Source organism: Corvus kubaryi, unplaced genomic scaffold, assembly GCF_017639235.1.
Source record: "Corvus kubaryi isolate FWS band 111438036 unplaced genomic scaffold, C.kubaryi_AGA036_p1.0 37395, whole genome shotgun sequence".
Classification (NCBI taxonomy): domain Eukaryota; kingdom Metazoa; phylum Chordata; class Aves; order Passeriformes; family Corvidae; genus Corvus; species Corvus kubaryi.
Window position 1 is genome coordinate 606202 of NW_024581134.1, and position 26007 is coordinate 632208.

General features: G+C 43.8%; 1 protein-coding gene across 6 annotated transcripts in view; it reads right to left on the reverse strand.

Moving 5' to 3' along the window:
- MAMLD1 (mastermind like domain containing 1) overlaps positions 1 to 26007 on the reverse strand; it is a 252768-nt gene that overhangs the window by 80439 nt on the left and 146322 nt on the right. The window contains exon 1 of one of the 6 annotated variants that reach the window (XM_042040131.1): positions 1362 to 1674. The exons of 4 other annotated variants lie outside the window; for them this stretch is intronic. In XM_042040131.1, coding sequence (XP_041896065.1) covers positions 1362 to 1415 — 54 coding nt within the window. In that variant the 5' untranslated portion in view covers positions 1416 to 1674. Of the gene's footprint in view, positions 1 to 1361; positions 1675 to 26007 lie in introns of those variants that run through there. One more of the 6 variants, XM_042040126.1, reaches the window with a different exon arrangement.

A 26007-nucleotide genomic window follows, 5' to 3' on the forward strand; every position in this document is an offset into this window, starting at 1 on the left:
GGGGGGGGGGGGGGGGGGGGGGGGGGGGCGGAGGGGGGGCGGTGTGAAAGGAAATCAAAGCCCGTTTTCTTCCCAGAAACGGCCGTTCTCCCCGGGATCCCTCCGAGTCACCCTGGTGACAACCCCCCTCCAACCAAAGATGAACAAAAGCCGCGGTGCCCCCGGCCCCGGCGCTCCTCCGGGCCGAGCAACAGGCCAGGAGAGGCGTCGGAGGAGGGACCGGGAGGAGGGACCGGCTATTGACGGGGGAGAGGGGCAGCCCCTGCCTGGGGGGGGGCACGTGGGACCGAGCCAGCAAGCGCCGTGTTTACCCTGCCATTGCTCTGAACCCCGATCTTAATCATAGCATAAGAAACCAAAACAGTTTAAAGCGTGAGTCAGCATGCGTTTTGTTCACGCGTTCTGTTCCGAACACACGGACGGTCCGGCAGCGAGCGGCGAAGGCGCCGCGCCGGCAGCAGCGCCCGCACTCGGGGCTGTTCCCGCACACGCGCGCCCGCAGCTCGGGGCTCAGCGCCGCGCTCCACGCTCCCGGCAGGAATAACCCAGGGCTCCGTCGGGGCTCGGCCGAGCCTTTTGTTCACATTCCTGCCTATCGAACGTGCGCTTCAGGCTCCCAAAATAACCCGGCACGCGGCTGCCAACACAAATACCAGGAGTTATTAAAAAAATGATACTAGAGGGACCAGCACTAGCCCCTCCACGCGTGACACCCTCCCGGCGGAGTCCCCGGGCGATGACGGGTTTATCCTCCCCTGCCTGTCTGATCCAAGTTTAGCTGGAAATCCCCGGACGATGGCTGAGCCGGCCCGGCCGCACTGACACGGGAGCCCGCGGGCTGGCGGCGCCGGGCGCACCGGTGGGTCCCCGCTCCCGCTCGCCCCCGACAGCATCCACCGCCTCTTCCCGCAGCATCCACCGCCTCTTCCCGCAGCCCAGCGCGTCACCACCCGAGCAATGACACAGAAACCCACGGAGCGTCCCCCGCTGCCGCGCACTGGCTGCCCCGCCGCCGTGCCCGGGACCGCACCGCACCGCAAATCACCTTCTTCACCACCATTTTAAAGCCCACGGACCCTCTCCCTCCTGCCCTCCTCTCCGTGGTCCGACCTCAGCTCTGACCATAACGGAGGGCGAAATTCCCCCCTCAAGTTTCTGTCCCTTTCCCTCCGGCGGCCCCGGCACACGGGACCCGCGGGCAGAACGAGCCCAAGGTGGGCACTTTCTTGAACCGCCCCTGCAAACTTTCCAGCCTGGCTGCGACCGTGCCGAGCCCGGCGAGCAACTGTTCCGAGGGTGTTTAAGTCCTTTTAAACCAGCTCCTACTTCCTCAGCCCATATCGATTTCAAATGCTACTTACTGGAATATGTGGCTCCATCCGTGGTGCTTCTACCCGCTGGGAAACCAGCAGCATCTTGGACTGGGGATCAACCGGCTTTTAGATCCACTTTGGCTGTATTGAGCAAACCCAGCGCCGCAGAGGACTCGCAGCCTGTTTTCTCCTTTTAGGTTCCAGACAAGTTCATCCTGGCGTTGCAGTTTGCTAATGATTCACTGTCTGTCTCGATCTGCTCACTACATTTCCATCAACCCACAGCTTCCTCACTTAGAAGGTGGAGTTTGTGGGGTTTAAGTTACTGATAGGCATATCTAAGTGCTGTGTCACTCAAAGAGGAGGAGACACACACACACACACACACACACACAGACCGCACACTCACACACACGAACGGCTGCAGGCTTAAAGGGGAAGTAACACTTTCTTCTCTACAGAAACTGGACACCTCACAGATCCAAGGATTTAATTTTTTTTTTCTCCGTTCATGAAGGCGAAAATTAACCAGCCTACAGCCAAAATTTTAACACACAAATAGCTGCTTAGAATGTTCAGCACCTTCCTTGTAGAGCTTCAAGTTCATTTAGTACAAAGTTGGATAGGTCAGAAAGCTACTGGCAATTAACAGATTTATTTTTCCTTCCAAATCAAAGTGCTCAAATCACTGAAAAGAGAGCCCAAAGCATGAAGTGTAAAGGTTTGAGTTATTCTTACAGTGTAGTTTCCTCTCCCTTTATGGCATATGATATTAAGCACTCTTAACACAAAAGGGTTAAACTCATCTCACACAGGTGAACCCAGGTTAGCAAGAAGGAAACAGCAGAGTTGTTTCATTTTCATCTTTTGTGCTACGTACATGTCTTTTTGAAGACAGACACAATTCCAAATAGAGAGCTCCCATAAAGCCACGCACTTCTCATATGACTATAAATGTGCTTGCTACAAGCTGCAACCCCTGAATACTAATTTTGATAGACCATCAGCTGAAAGCTGAGAACCTATTCAGACCTCCTCTTGGACTGTTGAGAAAGAACTGGGAAGAGCAAGCTGCAGGCAGCTAGAAGAGCACACTGGGTCCACAAATAATTGCTGGTATAATTTAATTTTATTACCTTGCTAAATCACTACAATTGTCACTCCTGTCCTGATAGATTGGAGGTGCTAGAAACCCTGTCCCAGTACATTGACTAAATGGATGAGGTGTGGAAGACTTAGTAGCATTTGTAAGAAAATGTCTAGTTTTTAAAATCATTCCTGAAATAGTGATATTAGTAAATTATGTTCTGTAAAATTAGGAAGAAAGTTATTTGAATACAACCCCTTTACTGTAACCAAATACATAAAAGTGGAGCCAGAATCTGGCCTTGCTTTCCTGAAAGTTTTCCAGAGAGCAATCACCTTCAACTTGGAGTAAACTTATAGACCTCCAAACCAATCTTTGTACCCTGAGCTAATAAATATTGGCAATATCAGTTAATCAACAGAGAAACATTGGTTTCCAGCTTCGCTGAAGCCTCTGGCTTGCCCGTGAGAGCTGTAACAATGGGCCCGCTTTCCTGAGCAGTGTTTGTGGTATTTCAGTTTGCATTGTTTGGAAACTTATTGGTTTGCTTTTCTAGTGCTTTTGCCTCCTATATTATTTAAAATTATTTTGATCTGTTTTGTCAACTGAAAATAAAGAAGCACAAAAATAATAAACTTTTGTGGTGTAAACACCCTGAATTCTACAGCCTCTGAGGGCCAGATCTCAAAAGGCTTCAGTGTCTAAGGAGGTTGCATCAACATCTGATGTTTGGGTTTGCTGGGCTGCCCAGACCAAGTCTACAACCCTGCCCGAAGTGCTGAGGCCCAAACACAGCATTAGGGCACCAGCATGGGATCTAAAAGAGCCAACATGCTAAGCAGGAGTCACCTAAAAGGAGCAGGCTCAGTGAAGATACACATTCATCATGCTTGAATTAAACTCCACCTGGAAGACAGTGCCACTGTCTGCCCAGTGTGCAATGCCAGAAACCCTCCCCTGAAGATACATGTGTACGTAAGGGCTCCCATCTTTCTCCCTGGAGAATTTGGGACAAAAATACGTATGTGTGGAACACGTGGGGCACACAGGGATTCACACACACTGTAACTGGACCTACTGACAACACCACAATCAGATGATGAACGGTGGGTCCATGTCAGTTTTTCTATACAGCACCTTCAGTGTACACCAGTTATTGTCAAGAAGTTTTGTCATTTATGACTCTTGCCAGACATCTGAAGCTCCTGACAGATGACAATACTTCCTAAGAACTGTCATTTGCTTTGTTCACTTTATAAAACTAGACCAAAGGCCTTCCCCAAAAGGAAGATGACATGGGTAGGGTGAATAGGAGTCCTGTCTGTGCCTGCTCTGCAGCAGGAATGATGCTGCTGCCTTTAGTTGCCAAGGGGATCTGCTTGCCAGGTAGTGGTTTGTGTTCTCCTCTGTAGGGAGGGGGGTGCTCTCAGAGGGAAATCAAAGCAAGACACTTTTAGCAGTTAGTCCACTACAGAAATGTGGAAACATTTTCTTTTCTGAACCTGCTGGCTTAAGCCATGCAGGCTCTGGATGTCACTCCAGCAGCTCAGTGCCAAGTGTCTCCATGCTGCCAAACCTGGTGCACTGGGCTGATCAGCCTGTGTGGTATGTGCTGGGATGCTCAACAGTGGCAAGGACAGCTTTGGGTGTGCTCAGAAGCCTAATTTCAGGCAGTGTGAGCATTTAACAAATCCCTTGCAGAGATCACTAATTTTCAGCGATGGGTAATGGCTAAGCAGGGGATTTCAGGGCTGCAATTTTGATCTTTGGTGATTAAATTATGAGCCCTTTCTTTAGGCATATTTACTCTAGCTGACCTGGGGGAATCCCTGGCTGCTCTGGAATCAATAACAAAACTTTCACCGGCTTCTTCAGGGGAGTATTTCATCTTCCCAGGTTAGGCTTACCCTAAGCATTTGCAGACTACCTTATTGCTGTGCTTCTGTTCTATTTTGAAAAAGTGACTTGTAGGATTCTGCAGAAAAGATGTGATTCTAATGGCATCCAGGCTGCTATGGCTATGAGGCTTGACAAAACATATCCTAGGACCTCAAATGCTTTCCCCAATACTGGGCATCAAATCTGGGCCTGACTGGCTGTGATTAATCACATTCTTTATCAATTTTACAGTAGTTTGTCACATTTCATTTAGCATCTTTAATATCCACAGAAAACATAGTTTGCTTTGTTCCGTTGTAACGCTGCGTCATTTCTTTCCACATGGAGATGTCTTATTCAACACGAGTCTGAGAGCTGAGAAATTATAACTATCTGAAAAATAAAAAATGGATGAGAAGAGTGCCTTGAACCAAAACAAAACCCAAAAAACATAACAAACCAAAAATATCCCAAACAAGACCAATGTTTTTCCTTTACTCCACAGTTTTAAGAAAGCAGTATCTTTCCACCTAAGGAGAACAGTTAGCTGGAAAGCTGCAATATGCTAAATAACTGCCCAAAGTTGCATTCACCAAGCAAAAGGATCACGCACTCAGACACAGCCTTGATGGGTTGTGTCAGCAACAGGCACTGCCAATGTAAGATGGCCAAGGGATAGAAAAAAGGTTTGCATCTTCCAGGCTGGTGTGAACTAAGCGTGCTAAAACTGAGCATCCAGGCAATCATGATGCTGGGACTCTGTTCTCCCAGGAGAACTGTGCCCAACTTCCAGCTGGCCTTTGTTGTTCCTGGCATCAGAAAACAGAACGGGAGTCCGAGCAAACAAGGGCTGCCCCACAGCACGTCTTGTACGCTGAAGGGAAGCAGCAACTGAGCAGCACAAGGATTCACCACAGATCCACTGAAGGATTCACAAATCTGTCAGTGCCTCAGAATCAGATGGGTGGCAAGCATGTGATGCTTTCTACTTGCACATTTGCAACCTGAAATCAGGTGAAATCAATGGTTTGGGCTAGATGAGCCGTTGGTTGGACTAGTCAGTACTGCATTTCTTATGCTAGATCAGATCAGCAATCCAGCTAATTTGGTATCTTGTCTCTGACCACAAGCAATAGCTGATGCTGCAGAAGATAGAAAAGAAACTTTTACTGAACAATTGCAGGACAAATTGCAGGTAGTGGTGCAAGTTTCTTTTTAAGCAAAGCCAATCTGTAATTGGCTGATGCTCAGAACCAGGAAGGCTCATGTCCTTTGTGTACTTCCCCATAGGACTGTAATATACTGGGGATGAAATCACTAATGCATGCAAACTCTCAATTCATTTCTGAAAGCCACAATACCATCAGCTTCAGTAACATTGTGTTGAGTAAAACAGCATCTCAGGTCATTTCTGAATGTGGTTAATTGCATGTCCTTTTTCATAGCATCAAACCATTCTTTGATGCTATGGTTTGGGTTGGAAGGCAGCTTAAAGACCATTTACTTTCAACCCCCTGCCATGAGGAGGGACACTTTCCACCAGCCCAGGTTGCTCAGGACCCCATCCAACCCGGCCTTGGACCCTTCCAGGGGTGGGGCATCTACAGCTTCTCTGGGCAACCTGTGCCAGGGCCTCAACATTCTCACAGTAAAGAAATTCTTCCTAATTATCTAATCTAAATCTAGCATCTTTCAGCTTCTCTCTTTCCAGTCCTATCAATACATTATTTTTTCCTACTAGAAGTATACGGGAAATACCTAAAAACAGATAAATTGCATCAGTAAACAATTTAAATTTACTCAATAATGCTCACTACACGGAATAATTCTATAAGTCATATAGAAAAATATATGTATATGTGTATAATGGTTAATGTATCAATTCTATTTTTTTTTAAGAAATGTTACTTTTAGGAAAATAAGCTTCAAGAAAAAAGCTTTTGATTGTATGCAGTTAACTAAAGGGTTTCAGCATGGTCTTCACTGGACATGAAAAAAGAACACGAATGATCAACTTTTCACAAGTCCTTCAACTTCCACAAGTCATTACTTACATGAGCTCCCATGAAAGAGTGTACAGGTAAAATCATCAAAGGATGGATGGCCATACTAAATTTCAGTGGGTACATGTACTACTTTAGAAAATTATATAAATTAAAGTGAATTACGATTTTGTCTTTTAAAATAGAAAGAAAAATAGACACCAGTCTAATCTCTTTGCTTAGGAGTTAAGAGATGACAACTCTATGAGTAACTTCTTCATATTTTCAGAAAGGTACATAGCATAAAGTGTCTGTCTTCTACTAAAGTATCAGTTAAAATCAAGTTGTTAATGTCTGCTTAGTGGCCAAATGCTTGTTTCAAATTGATGTCTTTTGAACTTAATTTAACTTAGAAGTCAATTATTTGCATAGCTCAGAGATCCACTTAAGCACATGTAATGTAAGTTATGTATGAGTCTCTCATATATGGAAGGGATTACCCAAGTGCTGAGGGAAGCACACAGATGATCAGGGTAGTGAAATGCTGAGAGGTTGTTCAGAGGGTTGGTGGATGCCCTATATCTGGAAACTTTCAAGGTCAGGTCGGACAAGGTTCTGAGCAACCAGATCTAGCTGAAGATGTCCCTGCTCAGTGCAGGGGGTTTGGACCAGATGACCTTTAAAGGTCCCTTCTGACCCAAACCATTCTGTGATTCTATGAGCTGTTTTTGTAGAAGACTTACAGACATTTCAATTCTGACCATCTTGCAGCTAATAAGATTTTTCATTAAAAGCACAGAAGCTGATACAAATGAACATAATATCACATTGAATAGCTCTATTGTCAGCAACAGTACATTGAAATGTTTGATAATTAATGACATTTCTCCAATTCTGACTCGTGCATAAAACAACTTCCCTCTTGACTTGTGATGTGTGCTCCTGGCACGGCTGCTGCTGGCTCTGCCCAGAGAGCACAAACCCTGTTCTGGGCTGCAGGTGTGTTGGATAGCAGGGCTGAGGCTGCTGCACATTCCACCTGCAGCCTCAGTTACACCTAAGAATAAAAGGTGTCATTTGCTGAAGTGAGAGGTACCTGCAAACACCCAGGTGTTGTTTAAATGAGCTCCTGTCGCTGCCCAGGAGATGCCTTCTTTCCAAGCATTCTCACATTTATCAACTGCTCCAGCAGCCAAATGGGCACAAAACCAGCTCCCAGCACATGGAAGGGTATTGAATCAGGAGCAAACAGTGACAGGCATCACTTGCCAAACTTCCAGGTTAACAATAGGCCTAGGCAGCAGGACACACTTATTTGACTCCTGTACCTGACTGCAAGTAAGACACCACTCAGAAGATGTAATAACGCAAACAAGGCTTAGCAGTATTCAAGCCTTGCTGTTTCTCACTGCTGGATCACACAGTTCATACACAACTGCAGTGATTAGGGACATATAGACTTGCCTCAGCTCCTTTAGAAGTCAAGAGAAAGGCAGAATCTGACCCATACCTGATACAAGACATTCCAAATTGCTTTAAATATCTAAGTATGAGAAAATGGTTCTATATTCACTGTTTTTAAGACAGGATCACATAATTTTACTTTCCTCTGGAAACACACCTTTTTTCCTTAATTTTCCCTTTTGTTTCTAAAGCTGTCCTCTCTTTGCTAAAGCTATTTTTTAAAACATTCTCTATTTCATGACTGTCAAAGTATTCTTTCCATGCCAGATACATGGCAAAGTTACATATTCTTCAACTCAAAACAATTTATATGAATATTCATAAACTACCTGATGGCAGAATTGGCCCTGAGATTTAAACCCATAGAGCTTACAGAAACAAATGTTACCCTCTTCCCTTTGTCAGAGATCCCTTGCATCATGCTTAGAAATTATACTTTTATGCAGTTGTCAAGAAAATGCAAAACCAATGCATGAAACATTGTATGTTCTGTTTATTAAAGAAGAGTGTCTGTGATGATACAGATATTCAGCCAGACTAGGATGCTGCCAATGTCAGTTTGTGATTTACCAGAAATTATTGATTTCAATTCCTGGTTTCCCAGGGCTACTGAGCATATCCTGTCATATAAATATGCATCCGTTTGCTAGAGGCTGCAGCCTTCTGTAGAAATGTGTGGTGTCTCAACTAGTGTCAGGTTTCGTGAGCCAAAAAATAAAGCCTTACTTCCCTTCAGTACAGGAATGAAGAAAAGCCATTAAGATACATTTCTATGTCCAATAAAATATCAACAAAACTATGGCATCCATCCAGAACTTCACATTTTGTTATTCAAATTAATAAGGTGGCATGGTCCTGAGAAATTGCACTACCCCACCCTCCCTGTTCCCCAAAGGAAAGTAAGAGACCAGTAGCCTCAAATTTCTCACATAACTCAAGAAAGAGCTTGAACTTAACTACTTTTAGGTACATAAAAGTTACAAGTCAGTTACACCACATGCAAGTACAAAAGGATGATGAGTATAGTTACTCTTTGCACATTAGGGCCAGGAGTGGTAGTCAAATTGCCAGCACTTGTAAAAGGCAGAAAGGAGAATACCCCTGGGAGCCCTTGGGAGTTCCAGCTTGTGTCCTCTCAGGCTGTCCCCCTCCCAGGACCCTCTGTTCTCCTGCCCACCTTCTGCTCCTGGTCACCCAATGCATTCCTGCAAAGTGTTTCTTTCATTTGGCCCTACTACTCCTTAAGACTTTCTCTTGGTTCTTCTGCTGTGCTCACACCTCTAATCCCAGCTATCCACTCTGCTGTCTTCCCTTTCCCAAGGGAAATACTCCAGGGTGGAGACAGGTCTCTCTCCTACTGCTGGAGCTGCCAGGATGTGCCACAGGGTACAACGGCATTTGTGGAATTTGGTGAGAGATGCTGACAATTCTGCCGCATGCAGAATTTGGTCCATACTCATCTCAGTGTTCAGAAACCTCCCTGTTTTACCATCACTTTTCTCAAGTCAGTTGCATGCCCTAATGAGTTCTATGTTTACAAAAATACAAAATGTCCAGAGCTGACAGTGGTGGCAGAAATGACAGAATCAATAGGATAGCATTTTCTTTTCTCTTCTCACAGTGCAGAATAGATTCAGTTTGGGAACAACAGAACAGGGCACAGCCCTCACAGGACCAGCCAGTGTAACCTTTGCAGGTAAAGACTGCGAGAGGGACATGAATCAGCTTTGCTCCCTCCCTGCTGCTGTGGCTGGTGCAGCTGGGACAGGGAAAGCACTTCCCTCTCAGAGAGGTGATGGTGATTCCTGCTCTGCCTTCCAACTGTACCCGCTGCTACTTGGAGTAGCACCACCTCCATTTTACACATTACATTGAGGGAAGCTGGGTTTTGCCATGGGAGGATGGAAAAGGTGGTAAGCAGCTCCCAGCCGTGGGGGATGTTGCCTGGCTGATGCCTATTTCACACAGACTCAACAGCCCCACAGAAGCACAGTGATCACCACACCGTGAAGGAAGGAGCCCCCTCATTCAGGAACAATTTTCAACTGGCTTGGAAGTGAACCCCTGAATTCCTTTTGAGCACTCTGGCTCTTCCTAAAGTATTCGAAAACAACTTATTTCCAGATTATGGTGAGATCATCTTGCTCTTGCAGGAAAAAGAAAGGAGAGAGAAAAGGAAGCACTGCAACTTCCCAAGCCACTTCAGCACTAAGAGCAGTATGATCCCAAATCAATGCAGAGGGGCTGACAGCAACAATAAGTATTAACTGCTGCACTGAAGGGGCTGTTTAACCTGGCTAGGAAAAGTTATTTCTGCCACAGCTATTTGAAAAAAAACATTGGCAATTAAATTAATTCAAGCATATCCTCTCTTTTCATGGGAAAAATGCGGAAAAAATCCAGGCAGAGAATGAATGGCATCTATATTAATGAGAAACTGCTCAAGAAGAGAAAAATAATGGTTTTCTAAAGTATATTCATATTACATTCTGTGGTAGCACCATATGCTAGTTTCCTAGATGCTGGTAATCCTGATGTATTTTTATCTTGGCTAGTACCAAGGAGGGAGCTGTACAAGGCCAAGTTCTTCCCACATATCCATGTTGAAAGCAGTTTACCTTCGCTCTGCGTTGTGAATGTGAACCAAGACAGCCATGCAACTGCTTCAGAGCATGCCTTTATTTTCTGGCTGTATCTCACTGGCTTTTAAATATCATCATACTGCATCTCTTGAGTCTTCAATGAAGCCTCTTTTTCAATGATAGAGCCTGGAAATCTTGGACTTAGAAATCACAAACCTCTACTGCTTCAATTTAAGGGTCAGATTCACTAATTAGATGCAGCAGGAGACTATAAATTGTTCACGTTCCAGACAGAGGAGAACAACAAAAAGCCATTCTGTGTTAGTGGGGATGTATTAACATATATGTAGGACTTCATTCTTCTCTAAGTTGAACAAATATTCCTTAATAAGTTCTTAGAAATCTCTTCTGAATATGGAGGCATTCTTCCATTATTAGGGAAAACCAGCTCTGACTGTACTAGAAAAAAGAACCACCAAAATTAACATTGTTTAATTGGATAGATTTGAAATATCTATAGCACAGGTGACCCTAACCTTAGCCTGCTGCTGAATTCTTGTACTCCTTCCCCTGTATGCAGCAGTCCATACTGCTCTGCTCTGCTCCAGCTGCATTGCCCTCTAGACACTTAACCACAGATCTCGATACAATTTCTGGTGCAACGATTCTGAGGCTTTTGGGGAGTCAGCAGTCCAAGATGAAAGTGATCACACATTCAAAATTCACATTATTTTGAAGGTTTTTGAAAGATGCTGGTATGAACATGTATCACAGTTTCCACTGGGACCATGGGAAAGTGTTTTCAAGACAGCAGGAGTGAAATCAGTCCTGAAGTCAGAATAGAGCTCAGAACAGTTTTCTCAGCTGGGGCTCACCTGATACAGAACAGCCTGAAAAGGTGGGGCAAGAGGCAAGTGCAACTTTGGGTGTAAGGCCTAGGAGGGAAGCAAGTCATAGTATGCCCCAGCAAAGCATGGAGAGCCAAATAGTAAGTCATCCACAGAAAAAAAAAGAGATTTGCCTCTGTCAGTTAGGGATTCCAGGAGGAAAATCCAAGTGTTCCCGGCTGTCTAGTTAGCAATTCATGCTATGCTCATCAGCACGGTATGTGACTCCCTGTGACCACACTGCCTCTTGGTAACTTTTAGCCACTCTAAAGATAGGTGTGGTAGCACTTCGGAGTCACTCTGGAAACCAGGAATACACGTTTGGGAGGCATCGTTTATAATTGACACGGCTGAGCTGCAGCTCTGCCTCAGGCAGAAGGTAGACTCTGTCTCGCTGGGGGTGGTGAAATGAAATCTCTTAGCACAGAAGGAACACAGAGCTGCTCAGAAGCCTGCAGGAAGGGGCTGGCACCTGGGGTTGCACAGAACCTCCCTGCAAAGCAACTGGAGGGAATTTTTTTCCCCAAGTAAGGAAACTGTGTGGAGGATGTTGTTGCCGAAGTCACCAGTGAAGTTGTAGGGAAATTGAAATCATAAGCAACAGGATCTTTCTGCATTTTGGCAAGATTTGAATCCACAGCTGTTTATAAAAATGTAATTAGTGGCCTGTCAAGCACTTTGAAGATGTTCTAAGTGCTAGAAAATTGTGATAAACTTATCTTTCTGTGCCTCTGTGTCTTGTGAGCGATTATTCAATCAATGGGTTGTTGACTGGAAGACTCAGCCAAACAATGATCGGGCTTCTAAACTATTCAATTACCTCTAATGAAGAAGGATCAGAGAAACAACCCTTAAACACCTTAAACAGAGCAGCAGTATTAACACACCAAATGACTCTCAGGAGAAACCTCCAGACACTTGCCAAGGTTGACTTTGGAGCCAACCGTGATACAAATGCATAAAATATTAGTTCCTTAATGGTTGTGAAGTGTTGCTCTTTAAAGGTTACTGTCTTCCTGTCCAGACAAGGCTGCAGTGGAATGATGAATGAAGCGATCCATAAATCTGAGGTTTTCAAGCACCTGTAATTCCCATTGGGGTCAACAGGAATTTTGGATTACTGGGATTTGGCCAGTAAAACCTGACTCTGCATGAGATTAAGAATCCCCAGGGCTATTGGCCTCCTCAGCCCCAGTGTTTACCTGATGAAGTACTTGGAATGACTGCTCCAAAAATGCTGGCTATTTGGATGCATGTTTGTGATGGGAGACTTGATCTCTAAAGCACAGGGACCAGGTCTGTGCCAGAGAGGCTGCTTGGAAGTGGAATTGCGAAGAAGTCTCTCTGTGCGTGACAGAGAAGCACAGTGATCCCTGCAAAAACTGCAAGACAGAATTCTGCTTCTGACGGAATTTCTCTCTCTTCTCCATTACAAGTCTCACCATATACAAAGAGCTGATTTGTTATTGGAGCCCAAAGGAATGAATGAGCTCAAAAGAATGTGACGAGGAGAGAATGCTACAATTCCACTGGGAAGAGCTACTTCTTTTTCTTTAACTTTTCCATTCAGTTAATATTTTACTGTGGCCTTGGAGCGCAGTCTCATCGGAATGCCTCTGTCCCGCTGCAGCACTGGACAGTCGGCTGGAGCATAAACACTGCACCTGCCTGTAGCTGTCTAGAAGCGTTGTGTGTCTGCATTTTTGAAAGTATCTCACGGTTTTGTTTCCTGTGAATGTGCATTCAGCCCTGCACACTCGTGAAATGCTTAGCTGGGTTTGGGAGCGTGTACATAGCGGGCCACAGCGGGGGGATGGGGCAGGGGAAGAAAGAGGGGCTGTAAGGCAGCTTGAGAACTGATACCATGCTAGTGTGAAACTTCTTTGTGAAGGGAACAACACTGCTAGGTTTTGGCTTAAAGATTCTCAAACACTCCAGCAGCTTTAGAAACTTGAATGTGTCCTAGGCTCAGCTGTGTGCAGACACAATGCTGGAGAGGAGCCCCCATTTAAAATGGTGCCAAGGGCTCCGATAGCTTCTGAAATTCCAGGATTAGGCCCTAAAAATAACAACACATTTGACCCAACATAGCCAGCAGAGCCAGAGGAGATGATAGGCTGCACAGCATAGTTCTAAGCCAGCTTTCCTAAACTGCAAACCCATTAAATATTTAGGTGGCCATATGCAAATCATTTAAATTCTGTTTCTCAGAAGCACACCATGGTGTACAGATGTGCTTTGTGCTGAGATCCTCATCTGAAGCTTTCAGCAACTATTTATTTTAAACCAGTAAAGGACTTAATTAATGGCTAATTGTGAGCTACCTTTTTTAAAAGGGTATTTATTTATGAGGGAGGAGGGGGAGGAAGCAGAAATGCAAAGACCTGAGTTTCTGTCTGAACAAACTCACATAGAAGAAAACACACTTTTGTGACTGTACCAAAGAAAACCCCAGGATTGCTCAGATATTTGCAACCCCCTCCACGGGTACCAATTTGCTAATTCAACAAATAAACAGCCCTTTATGTAGGAGCTGTCTCATGGACACTGTGAACACTTTAGAGACCAGGGCCCCAGATCTTCTTTTCTTAATGTCACTGTGAATTTGCTTGTGGAAGTGTATGACACCATGCGCGGAGCGAACAGCTGAGCTCATGCTTCAGGCATTCTCCCAGGACCGAGGGGGAGGGGGCTCTCCGCCAGCTCTCGGCCGCCTCTCCCCTCGCATTTACACACACACAAATCATGTTATCATAGTGAAAATATGTAAGAATTCCAGGAAGCAGAGGAAGTTTGTGTGTTGACCTTAATTTATTTTTTTCCAGAGGAAGATCACTCCAAATGTTAAAAGGATGGTGGACTCTAGCTAACTTAGTTTGCAGATATTTTAATTTTCATTGCAAAGCTTTCTTCTGCTGTATTTTGTCTTCAAGGATTAATGCTGTTTGTATTTTATCTCATGTGGCTTTTTTGACTGAGAGAACTGAAATCACTTGGTGAGAGGTCTACAGGACCTATTTGGACTCTAAAAAAATTTGGTAAAGGAGGTCCCAGTGCATTCTGGTTCCTATTTTCCATTACAGTACAGTAAAATTGGGTGAGACTGTTTCTGGAGGGGAGGGAAGGAAAGGGTGGATGAAAGAGTAGGCTAACACATTAGGTTTTGGCACATGGAGGCCTGGGTTTATTTTGCTTTACAGTTCTGGGCTGGAACTCTTTAAAATGCTGATCAGTTTGGCCCCAAACTCAATTGCACTTCTAAAAACACACTTAACTTTAAACCTGCAAATGCCTTTGGAAGACGGTGGGACCTAAGAAGTTGCTGTAGTGGGAAGTGCAGTTACCTGCACTGGCTGGTGCACAGCACCTTGCAACATCCAGCCACTCCTCTCTCCATATTCTGTGGACAATGTGGTCACACAGAGACTTGTAAAATGGCAAAGATATCCCATACCTCTTAACTGGCCAACAAGGAACCCAAGTATGGAAAATACTTCTGTTTAATTGCAGGGGTCAGTTGTCCCTCAGCCTGGCAGCCTCCATGAGGAACACCAGCCCTGTGCCCCCAGCACACCTGAGCCTGGTGGTTATTCCTGAGGAACCCCACACCCTGCTGTGTGCTAGGGCTCTTTGGGTTTTGTAAAATTTGCTTTGACCAGCATGTTTAACTTGTAATATGACTGGGCATTAATCCTGGACACCTCTTGAAGAGTTTGGTTTGAGAATTTATCCGATTGCTTAAGATTTCTTTGCAAACTATTTCATTCCATATGTTACTCTGTTGCAAACTTAAGCTTGAAGCCTGATTCAATTTTAAATGAGCAAGCCTGTTCTTCTAGCTAGCAGGCAGCCTGTGATGTATATTTGGGCCAGGCATCCCCACCCAACAGCTCTGCTCAAACAAGTAGGGCCATCACAGCAGAATCTCCTGAGCAGCTCAGTGTTGGCAGCCTCCCTGAAATCAAGGGATATGTCACTGAAGCTGTCAGTGTAGGACTTGTCTCACAGAATTTATTGCTCTATTCAAGTTTTTCTTTATTCTTTTCTACAGGTTTTCTGAATGCACTTCTTTCTCTCTCCCTCCGCTTGCCCCCCGTTTTATTCTCTTGTCACATATTTCAAATGCACACCTGCCTTCCCTGCCACAGCTCTGGAGGGCTCAGGCAGAAGGTGGCAGGAAAAGTAGTATTTGAATTATATTTTGGTTTTCAGACTATTCAGACGTTGAAGTAGGCAATGCAAGCCTGCTACTTTGCATGTTGTGGTGCTGAGGCTTTCTTCTTTTTAAGCATACAACCCCCACCAGCTGCAGTCTAGATTTACACCATGGGGAAGAACACAGTAGAACCAGATTGGAGATTAATCAAAGCAAATTCTGGCCCACTGTTACATGTGTCTCAAAGATTTAAGAAGTAAAAATAAAAAACGAGGAGGTTTTTCTTTGGTAATAAACATTACAACAGAAAGGCACAACTTTCCCAAATATGCTGTGAAGAGAAGACAGATGCCTTCTAAGGCTTCTTGGTGTCTCTGGCCATTGCTGTGGATTCGAGGCTGTGTGCTGCCAAAACGGAGGCTGCTGGGACTGCCCAAGCCTGCTCCCAGCACATGGAGTGTCTGACCCCCCCACTGGGGCTGCCCCAGCAGGGTCCAGCATTCCTGGCTCCAGCACATGCTGTAAACATCCAGCACATTCTGGGGTGTCCAAGGCAGACCACAGAGCCCAGCTCACCTGCCTCCTGGTCACTGGGAAAATTAATGATCCAGAGGTTTTGGTCTAAGTTAACCACGCTGCCCAGGAGAGAGCCAAAAAACCCCCTGGGATCTTTTCTACACAGAAATCCCTTCTAGTCACTTGTTTGTTACTCTAAATTGTATAGATTGTGCATAATAAAAAAAAAGGTCACATACAATGATAAACTATCAGTTATCTTGAAATGTGAGATATTCTTCAGCTTTTAGGGGTATTTTCATTCTACAGGAATTACAAGCAGGTGAAAGTTTTTAGTTAGCAATAAGCAGAGTAACTGCTAGTCTTCATTAAGAACATCTACTTAAACTTCTGGGCTACCACCCTCAGTTGGCATAAACTACCACAGCTCCATTTAAGTTAATGCAGCTCTACTTAGCTGCATCTTCTGGGGAGCCAGCTTTTGGTTTCTTGGGAAGAGAAAAAACTGAAGAATTAGTAGGGTGAATATTTTCTCTTTTTGAAAAATATATTCACAGGTGGCACAGGTAAATCATTGTATTTAGATGTAAGAACTGAGAAGATGCCAGGACTTGTGAAAACCATCTGTATCTAGAAGAAGGAAATGCTCCCATCCTTACTGGCCTGTATGAGATATTTTAAAGACATCACAAATGGTTTTAAGCATCTTCCTCAGCAAAGACATGGCTGAATTGGCCCATGTGTGTAATCAGGGCAGGGTTATACAGTAAGGCCCCGATTCAGCAAAGTGCTGGAGCACACCTTCAGCTTTTAGTGCATGAGTGGCTTCATTGAAGTCCTTAGTAATTACATGTTTTGCTGAATCAGGACCTGAATTTATTTGGGGCAGGAGGACCTTAGTATCTTCCAAGGAATTATACTTATTAAAGTGGACAGTCTATAAATTAGTGTTTAAGTTAAAATCAATTTCTCGATAATACATATCCCTAAAAGACAGAATGTTAGTTTGTATGAGCTTTGTAACAAAACTTTAATTAAACCCTTTTTAAATAAAACCTGTCGTACATTATACTGCTAATTGACTTGACCTGGTACAAAGAGGACTCTGCCAGCTAGAGGAGACTAAAGGAGATTATTCTGTCTGGTGCTGCAGTGATTGTGTGTTAATAAAATTTATTTCTGCAGTCTTGCCCAACTCCCTATTGTGTATTCAAGAAATGTGTGGGCTCGCAGCCAGTCATCACAAAGCAAAAAGTAATAAAACCTCAAAAGCTGACTTTTTCTACCTCATTCTGCTGCTTTGCTGTAGCGCAGAGTACATGGTACAGTCTGCTTGCATGTACATCTCAGAGTTCTCTTTTAAAATTATTTTAATTCATTTTTTCAATTATGTTAAACTCTGCACCTTATTAATGTGAGCACAGTAACAAGCGAAGGACAATTAAAGGATCCAAAAAGCTTGGTGATGAAATAGTCTGGGTGTGGCAATTATATTTTATTGCCACTACACTGATTACATACAATATAACACATCTAGCAATTAGAGAAACATGTTAATCCTCCTGGCCCAGACCTATTTCACACAGAATTCATTTCAATGGGCCAAATTCTTCCTTTACCCTCATGTAAGTAAATCTGAAATAGCTTCTTGCCAATCAGTAGAATAATTTGGATTGACATTCATGTAAATGACAGCAAAATACGACCCGCTGACTTCACAGAGTTATTCCTGATAGATGCTGGGTGCAATCACAAAAAAGTAATCACAAGAACTTATGCACGAAATACATGGAATAAACAGGAGGACTTGGAAGTTTTAATACGTGCTCAAAATTATGAATTAATTGGCAGAAGAAACTTGTTGGGATAATTCACATGACTAGAATATTAATATATCTAGTGGAGCTAGAGGGAGTGGAGAAGGACGAAATGCTGTCCACAGACACATTCATCCCACAGTGTAAAACACGGGAAGAGATAACCAGTTGAAAATCCCTAGCTAATAATAACAGAGGGAGTGAACACAGGTGCTGTCACAATGTGGGGGTTGGGGTGTACAGAGTAAAGCCACAAAGAACAGATGGACAGAGCTCCTTCTTTTGGAGGGCAACAAGATGAATCATACACACATCCAGGCCACTGGGCTTGGAGATGATGGAGGCACAAGGCAGGAGGCTGATGGAGATGCCTGCTGGGACACAGGGACCACAGGACAAACTCCACACTGCCAGTGTCCTGCAGGAGACAAGGCTGGAGAAGCAACTGAAGGGAATGCTCTTTAGTCTTCATTTTAAGAGTCAGGAGAAACAGGTTTAAAAAATAAGCAAACAGAATGCAATTTGGTGACAGTTATCATGGAAGGAGAAAATCCACTGCTCCTGGAAGGGAAAACGAATAGCAAATAGAAGCAATAGACTTGAGAAAAGGCAGATTAAATAAAATCTGAGAATTTTAAGTATTATCTCATGGGGAATACACTGAGAGTAGCTGATAGTTCCTTAAAATAGTTCTATTAACAGCATGAGTGCAAATTATCCCAAAGCAGCAAAACCATTTGAAGTGTTGCAAGAAACCACCTTAGCTAAATCATAGACTCCACTCTGACCTCAAACACCAGAAGGGCAGAGAAAGCTGAACCTAGGTCAGATTACTGAAGACCACGATGAAAGAAAAGAGAGGGTGTAGGGCCCAAATCATGAAGGTCAAGTGAGAACACATTGGTGCAGAAAGGACAACAAGAAAATAGGATGCAATCATACTTCATAAGGAGAGGAAGATGAAGAAAATGTGTTGGCCTGCTATTGAACAAGGCAGGGAAAGTTATTGACAGGTGATGCTGAAGAGGCTGAGTGCTTGAAGGTTTTTTTTCTGCAATCTTTACCAAAAAAGTCAAATGACCTTAGGCAGGAAACACCAATAGTGACAAAGATCTAGAAACACAAGTGAAATCAGGGAAAGAACAGATTAAATAGTGGTTAGATAAATCAGATCTTTCAAATTGGTTGGGTCAGATACAATTCATCTTAAAGTATCCTACTGGACTACCCAAAGCAATCTCAGGGCCATGAGTCATTTTCTTGGAGATCTTCGGGGATATGGGTGAAAATCCAGAAGACAGAAAAATAGCAGATAGTGTGTTTCCTTACAGGGAGAGAAAATATTGTAATGGGGAATTAAAGAGCAGTGGGTGAAGGTCAGTTTTTGGAAAAATACGGAAACAATCACATTATTTGTAACCACTCAGGAAATAACAAGGAGATGAGTAACAGCTAGCATGGCTTTGACAAAAACATAGATTTGTTAAACCAATTTCATTTCCTTCAGTGGGAATAGAGGAGAAGCAACAGATAAATCTCAACTTTATTAAAGCTTTCCAGGATCAGCCTCCTCATGGTCATGAGTGAGCTAGGAGAAATACAGTCTCCCTCCACCTACAAAATTCTCTCTCAAACTGGAAGTATGTTAAATACATTTCTGTAGGCATCTGCCCTGGATTTGCTTCTGTGAAATACTTCTACTCCAGTCTTGTGTGTTAGATCAGAATGACTTAGTTTCTGCAAATGGTAAAAGTGAGAAGGGCTGCACAGGTGATCAGGCCATTCTGAGGATGTTTGCTTACAATACAATGTGATTTTTCACAGCTGGAGCAGGGTAAGCAATCTGGGGCAAGTCCTTTCATCTTTAAAGAAGATACCAAACAGAAAAGATCTAGCAGAGAGCACTGAGAGTAGGCAGAGGCCCAGCAAACACAAGCTACAAGGAGAACTGGAAGGAAGGCTCTCATATAGCCTGCAGAAAAGGCTGAGGAGGACTACATGTGTAATATACATGTGCACTGAAAAAAAAAAGGAGTAAGTAGTCTTCTTTATCCAGTGTGGATAGGGTAAGAAGTATTGGGTTAAACAGGAGCACAGGAAATTTAGGTTAAACATTAGGAAAGGCTTGGTAATAATATGGCAAGTTAAGCACTGGAAAAGATTGCCTGGGGAGGTCACAGAGCCTTCCTCCTCGGAAGGTTTCAAAAGTATGCAAGATGTACATTATCAGAAATTATGCTTTTAAAGTTGTGGCAGACTTAGACAACCTCTAAAAACTCACTTCCCTTTTTGAGGGCTTCTATTCCCCCAGTTTGACAGGATAATTCACTCTAGGGATATGGCAGCCATGCCTGGATGCTGGAATGGCACATCACAGCAACCCCGGCCCTCTCTCGGCGTCAGCGGCTCAGCAGGTGCGTCAGCCGGTGCCTCAGCTCCAGCAGAGAGGTGATCCCTCCCACGGGCACCTCTGTACCTGGATGAACTTTTCAGCACTTTATTGAACCAGGAGCTCAGCTGGCAGCCTTTCCCCTGCCAAGGTGCAAACACAACTGCCCAAGTTTTTACCATCCACTGTTCACACCTGCGGCAGCGCTCAGCCGGGAATTGCTCCTGAAGGACACAGAGGGGCTTTACTCAATGCACAGTTCTGCTCCACGTTTCCAGAGAAAACTGAACTGCTGGGCGAAAACACAGCCTGCACTCCCTGCTCTAGCTAAGAATTCATTTCAGGGGGAAACAAAGAGAGAGTAGAACACTGAAGCCCAAGCTACAGTCTCGTGTAGCAGATCATGTCCTACCCACTGCACCTCCTGCCCTGCTCGGGAGCATCTGCACAACAACCTGTGGGTAACACACGTGCAGAGAAAAGACATTGGATCACTGGCCACTAGCCAAGAATTTATCCCTACAACAAATGTGTTTAAACCCAGACCCAGCCATGTGTAGAATGCTCTGAATGACACAGTTGCTGAATATTTCCATTAAAATGGTAACTAGAATATCGATCACTAAGCTCACAGTCAGAAAGATATTCATGTTCCTACCACCCACAGTAGTCCCAGACAAACGTCATTCTATCTCTGCCCACTGAAGCCACAGTGCTGTAAGTCACAGCTCACAGAAAATGAGGAAGTTAGTTTATCTAAACTTACACAGTGATGAGATGACATCACTAAAATGATAATAAAATTGGGGGAGCTTGTCTCCTGATTGAAAAGGCAAAGTGTATAAGAATTCTTGCATTCCCCCTACTGTACAAACACTGATCTCTATCTTAGGGTGTCAGTTGAAAAGGAGGTGTGATCTGTTACACAACACATTTCATTCAGTTAACAACACTTGTTAACAGCATGTATTAAGAATACATCAAATTAATTATTTAATCACAATTTCTTCCCCCATTCTCCTTAGCTTGGACTGGATTTGAGGCATAAAGAGGATTCATTAAATATTTCGCTGATTCAGTAGGTTTTTCTGGCATATTGGGCCAAGTTTCTCAAACTGTAGGAGGAAGGAGAAAAGCCACAACACATGTGCATACTCACACACACGAACACAGAGCAGGGAATGAGGAGATGATGTAGCCACTGGCAGGATGTGTCTGCTCTTGATTTCACAGTGCCACCCAGCCCTTCCCTGGGTTACACAGTGGTTTTTTTTCCATGTTATTTTGTGTCTCAATGCCAGCACTGATTGTGGTGATTGATTGGCTGAGCTGGCGCTGCAGAATTCAAAACAACAACCCTGGTGGCAGCAGCTCACGGAAAAGCAGAGAACACTGGGTTAATCCAAGGAGAGAAGAAACAACGCTGGTGATCTGCCAGCTCTGAGCATCCTACAATAAATTAGGAATAGCTATATTCATTGTTTTAAAATGAAAGATGCAAGCAGAGCCTGGCAGAAGCATTCTAAACACTCTGTGCTGGGCTTTAGCCTGTGGGCACCCAGAGAAAAAGCCCTTTTTCCTTCACATTGAGCTCTTCCTCACACATCTCATCCTACCAGTCTCAGCACGTGGGCTCACAAAAGCCATTCCCTCCCTGTTCTTGGGGTGCAGGGGCTTTCCACCTGCCTGTCCCTGATGTGACCATTTACTGTTACTCGCCTACACTGAAATGGAAGAGGTGCTCCTCACACAGCACCTCCCTCCCTCTTGGCAGCAGTGTCCCTTTCCCCGGGGTCTCCCCCCTCCTCGCTAAGGATCAATGAAACCCCCTCAGACTTCACTCCTGCTCCACCTACCAGGGTAAAGGAGGTGGAGATTCTTTTCCAGAAGCAATGTTTCTCCTTGGGAAAAAGCCCCCAGAGAATTCAAAGACGATCCTTGAGCTTTTTGCTTTTGTTACTTTTCCCCACCACCCCTTTATCTCCTGTGATCTCCTGTCCCTGCTCACTCCACTGCTGCTGCCTCTTAGTTAAACATTTTGACACTGACCCTATTTTCATTTTATCTAACTCCCCTCTCACTTCCTTCAGCAGAGTCCCACCGATGTGGTCCCCATTCTGTTTCTCCTCCCACTCAGCTTATAGTAGTAGCTACTTGTCTGTTTTCCTGATAGTAATTCAGCCTTCCCCTGGCTGCATTATGAAGATAAGCTGCTCCTACTGACAAAGGAATGGCTAATGGACGTGCCTGCTTTCCCATCCCAGGGACAGCGGCTGCTGCTATCAGGAACTTTCTCCCTAGCACAAGTAGTTTTCCAGCATGCCCTGTAAAACAGACCACATTTATGATTGCTGGCATACTCACAGGGTTACCAGGCAGCTTTTTTCAGGACAGACTTTACAACTTGCATATAGATGTACCCAGACATGGCTCCAGATAGAGACAATGGGAGATTTACTATTGCATGTTTTTGCACCATGATTTGGTGGCTTTGTATGAACAAAATAGAAACAGAAAATAATTATTTGTTTGCCAACCCACTGAATGTAGGGAAGAAGCACAAAGTTTTATTCATCTGCAAGCTCAGCAGATGTCAGTGTATGAATGGCCTGATTTCAGTCTTGTTTTTGGACTAATGAAGATTTAATATAGCTAACAGAACCATGAGGTAATTCTGGGTTTGGACAAAAAGTGATTCCATATCATCCCATAACTTGTCACAATTTAACTAACCCCATGAATTTTGTTGGTGGTGTTTTGTTAGAACAGCTTCTGAGGGGAGTGATAGCTCAGTCATTATTTGAATGTCTGCTATAGCAGAGTCTATCACCACTGAAAGCCCAGAATAATGGCCTGTGTTATTCTTTTGCATCTTTTTCTATACAGCTTTTGAGGGAGCTGTAATTGAAGAGAAATGAAAGGGCAGCCAACCAAGAGACAATACTGCAAGGATCAGTACTGGAATGTGAGACAACATACTTTTAAAGCTGAAACTTTAAAACTCCTGCAACGTGTGTACTTTTGAAAAGGGTAACATCAATAGCAAAAAAAGAAACCCCGGCTATTTTCTCCCAATTAAGAAATAATCAAACTCATTTTTTAAAATTTTTTGTTTATAATCTGGTGGCCTCCTATGAGGGCATGAAAAAAAGGATTAATGCCTTCACTGGGCACCTATTTTTTACTGCTGTTCTCTTTAGAAAATGTGATTAACTAAAAAGGTGAAAAAGACACCCATGGAATAGAGATATGAGAATACCAAGGCAGGATGTTAAGAAGCAGCGACCCTACAGCAGTTTACAAAAAGCTTGCAAAATATGAACTGCTTCTTAACACCAAGTCTTGTGTCAGCTGGGTCTCCAGTGATGTCAGTGCTGTACCCCCTGCTGAAAGCATTCCTGGCACTTAAGAGCTGAAACACCACAGACAGCATTTTCCATACTTAAGTTTCAAACTCCAGTACTTAGAGGATTGCAAGAGGATCACCATTGTGCACTGACTGATGCACCAAGCTTAAATTTTCCTCCTGTTTCTACAAATATAAGTAGAAGCTCTCTAAGGACCTGGTATAAAGCTACTGAAGCCATTTGAAAGCCACTAAAGTCAGTGAAAATCTTTACATCTTGTCTCTTGCACTCTTGGATTCTCCAAATACTTATGTGTGTACTTAATGTTCACATGAACAATCCCACCGGAGAAATTGTTTGTCTTAAGCTCAGAAAATGGCCAAGTTTAAGATGGCTTTAGCTAAATGTGGCCAGGCTAAGCCCAGACATAAGCCTTTCTCTATCTAAGACAATTCAGCAATACTCTCAATTTCTGAAATTATCTGTGCATCTGAAGATATTTGGGATATGTTTGTGATCAAGACTTAAAATGATACAGTAAAGGATTGAGCTTGTTCAAAATAAGCTGGATCCCAAACATAGGAGTCACTGGATCATAAACATAAGAATAAATGAGGCTATTTCAGGCTGCAATAAGCAATGTTTCCTCCAGTGTACACGCTAAAAAGATTAAGTTTATGTTGCTTTTAATGATGGAGAGTTTTACAAAGCATAATTTGGAACCAATTTTCAGTACTCCTGCCAAACTTTGAGTAAAACATCATTTACCTCCTAAGTGAACATTTTTTCTAGCAGTTTTGTATGAATTAAACATTTTGGTCATTTAAAGGAAAAATGTTTAAAATCTGGAGTGTTCTTAAAATAGCAGATCAGTATACTTGAAATATCTTTTCTGATTTTAGGGAACTCCCCCATGCATGTAACGTGCTATGAAAACCAGAGCTATTTTGCACTAATTTCAGAGCAAGCTTATGAAAATAGTATAATGAGGCAAAGTGCTCAGCAATGCCAGAGCATGGGGACCACAATGCTGTAATAGATGATATCAGGATGATGGCAAAATAATGTCACTGCAGTCACTGGAGACTACATTACTATGTCAAGATGATGGTAAAATGATTTTGACGCAAGTCTATTGAAACTCTGCTAAAATATCCAGATGATTGCAACGTATCAGGCAAATGCCCCAGAGGCAGTGACTGATAAATTTGTGTTAAAGTATTTCAAATGCACCACTATAACCAATGTTACATGGGCAAGATCCTGGTCTGCTAATGCTTCAGCCTGACCAACACTGGCCAAGGCTCTCAAAAGGAAGCTTTGCCTTTTGGTGCAAAGTTCTAATGATCCCAGGCATTCCAGGACACAGAGTTGATTTGGTCTTCTGTGCATGCACAGCTATAGTTTGAGATTGCCATAGGTGACAAAACAAGTCCACTTCAAATGTGGCCTCATCTGAGGTGAGCAGTTCTAGGAGTTTATGCTGTGGAGAGGCAAACTGTGCCCTGGTGCTGCAGATGTGGAAATATCAGCTGGCAAATGAGAATCACAGCCAGAACAAGGAGTAAGCTTTCCCATTGTGGAGAATGGTAAACATGTCACAGGTAGCAGACAGCTAAGGAAGCTTTAGCATCTTCTCCCCATATAAAGTGATGAGTTAATCAGAAAGGGATGCTGTTTCAGATGAACTCACCATTTACCTAAGGGGGATAATTTTTTTGCAGCAGTAAGAGGCTGTTCCTGAGAGTCACAGCAGAGCTCATGGACATTGACAGAAGTTAGCTGTGGAGAGCCTGATGGAGGCTGAGCAGATTACACTGGAGTTTAGCTGAGCAGATTACACCGAAGAACTGTATCAATAACAAGTAATAATGTCTTTTATGCAAGAAAATCTTGCAGAACATCAGCCAGCACTGCTCCATGCTCTGCCAGGGCTGACAGTCCCTTAGTTTTAAGAGCAGCATGCTCAGCAGGAATGGTATGTACTGACTGCAGGACTGAGCCCTCGGAAGATTGTTACAGCAACTAGTGCAGAAGCAGCAACATTCCTGCTATCAGAACTAACGAGAAGCTGCAAGAGCTATTTTCAACAGAAATAGTCAAGGCTGCTCTAATTATATGTTCCTTGCATAGGCTGGTGAGTACGATGATTTTAGAAACTGGGTTATTCAAGCTTCTGAGGTTACAAATGCTGCTGTGCCAGCTCCACCCACTAAGTAAAAGGTTGCACGCTGCAGTCAGCTCTGGCTGCTCCAGTGCAGCCACAACCATGGGCAGCTTGGAAGGGAAAATAAAGCTGTTTAAAGGACAGCCAGGCGTTTTTAGGAGGTGGCCTTGCTGGACTTTCGGTTCTACTGCAGGTATATTTCAACAGTGGTGAAAAGTTTTTTGCCATTTTCTAGTGAAAGAAGCCTTTACTGCTTGTTTTCTAATCTTGCTGCACTGACCCACTTGTTCCTCACCTCCAGCTGACAATGCTGGGCTGGCCATTGCATTCAGCTGTGCCCTGGATCTTGGGCTCATCATGTCTATCGTGAACAGATGGAGCTTGGGGTTCCTGCAAATCCCATCTGCTCCTGCAGCAGCCAA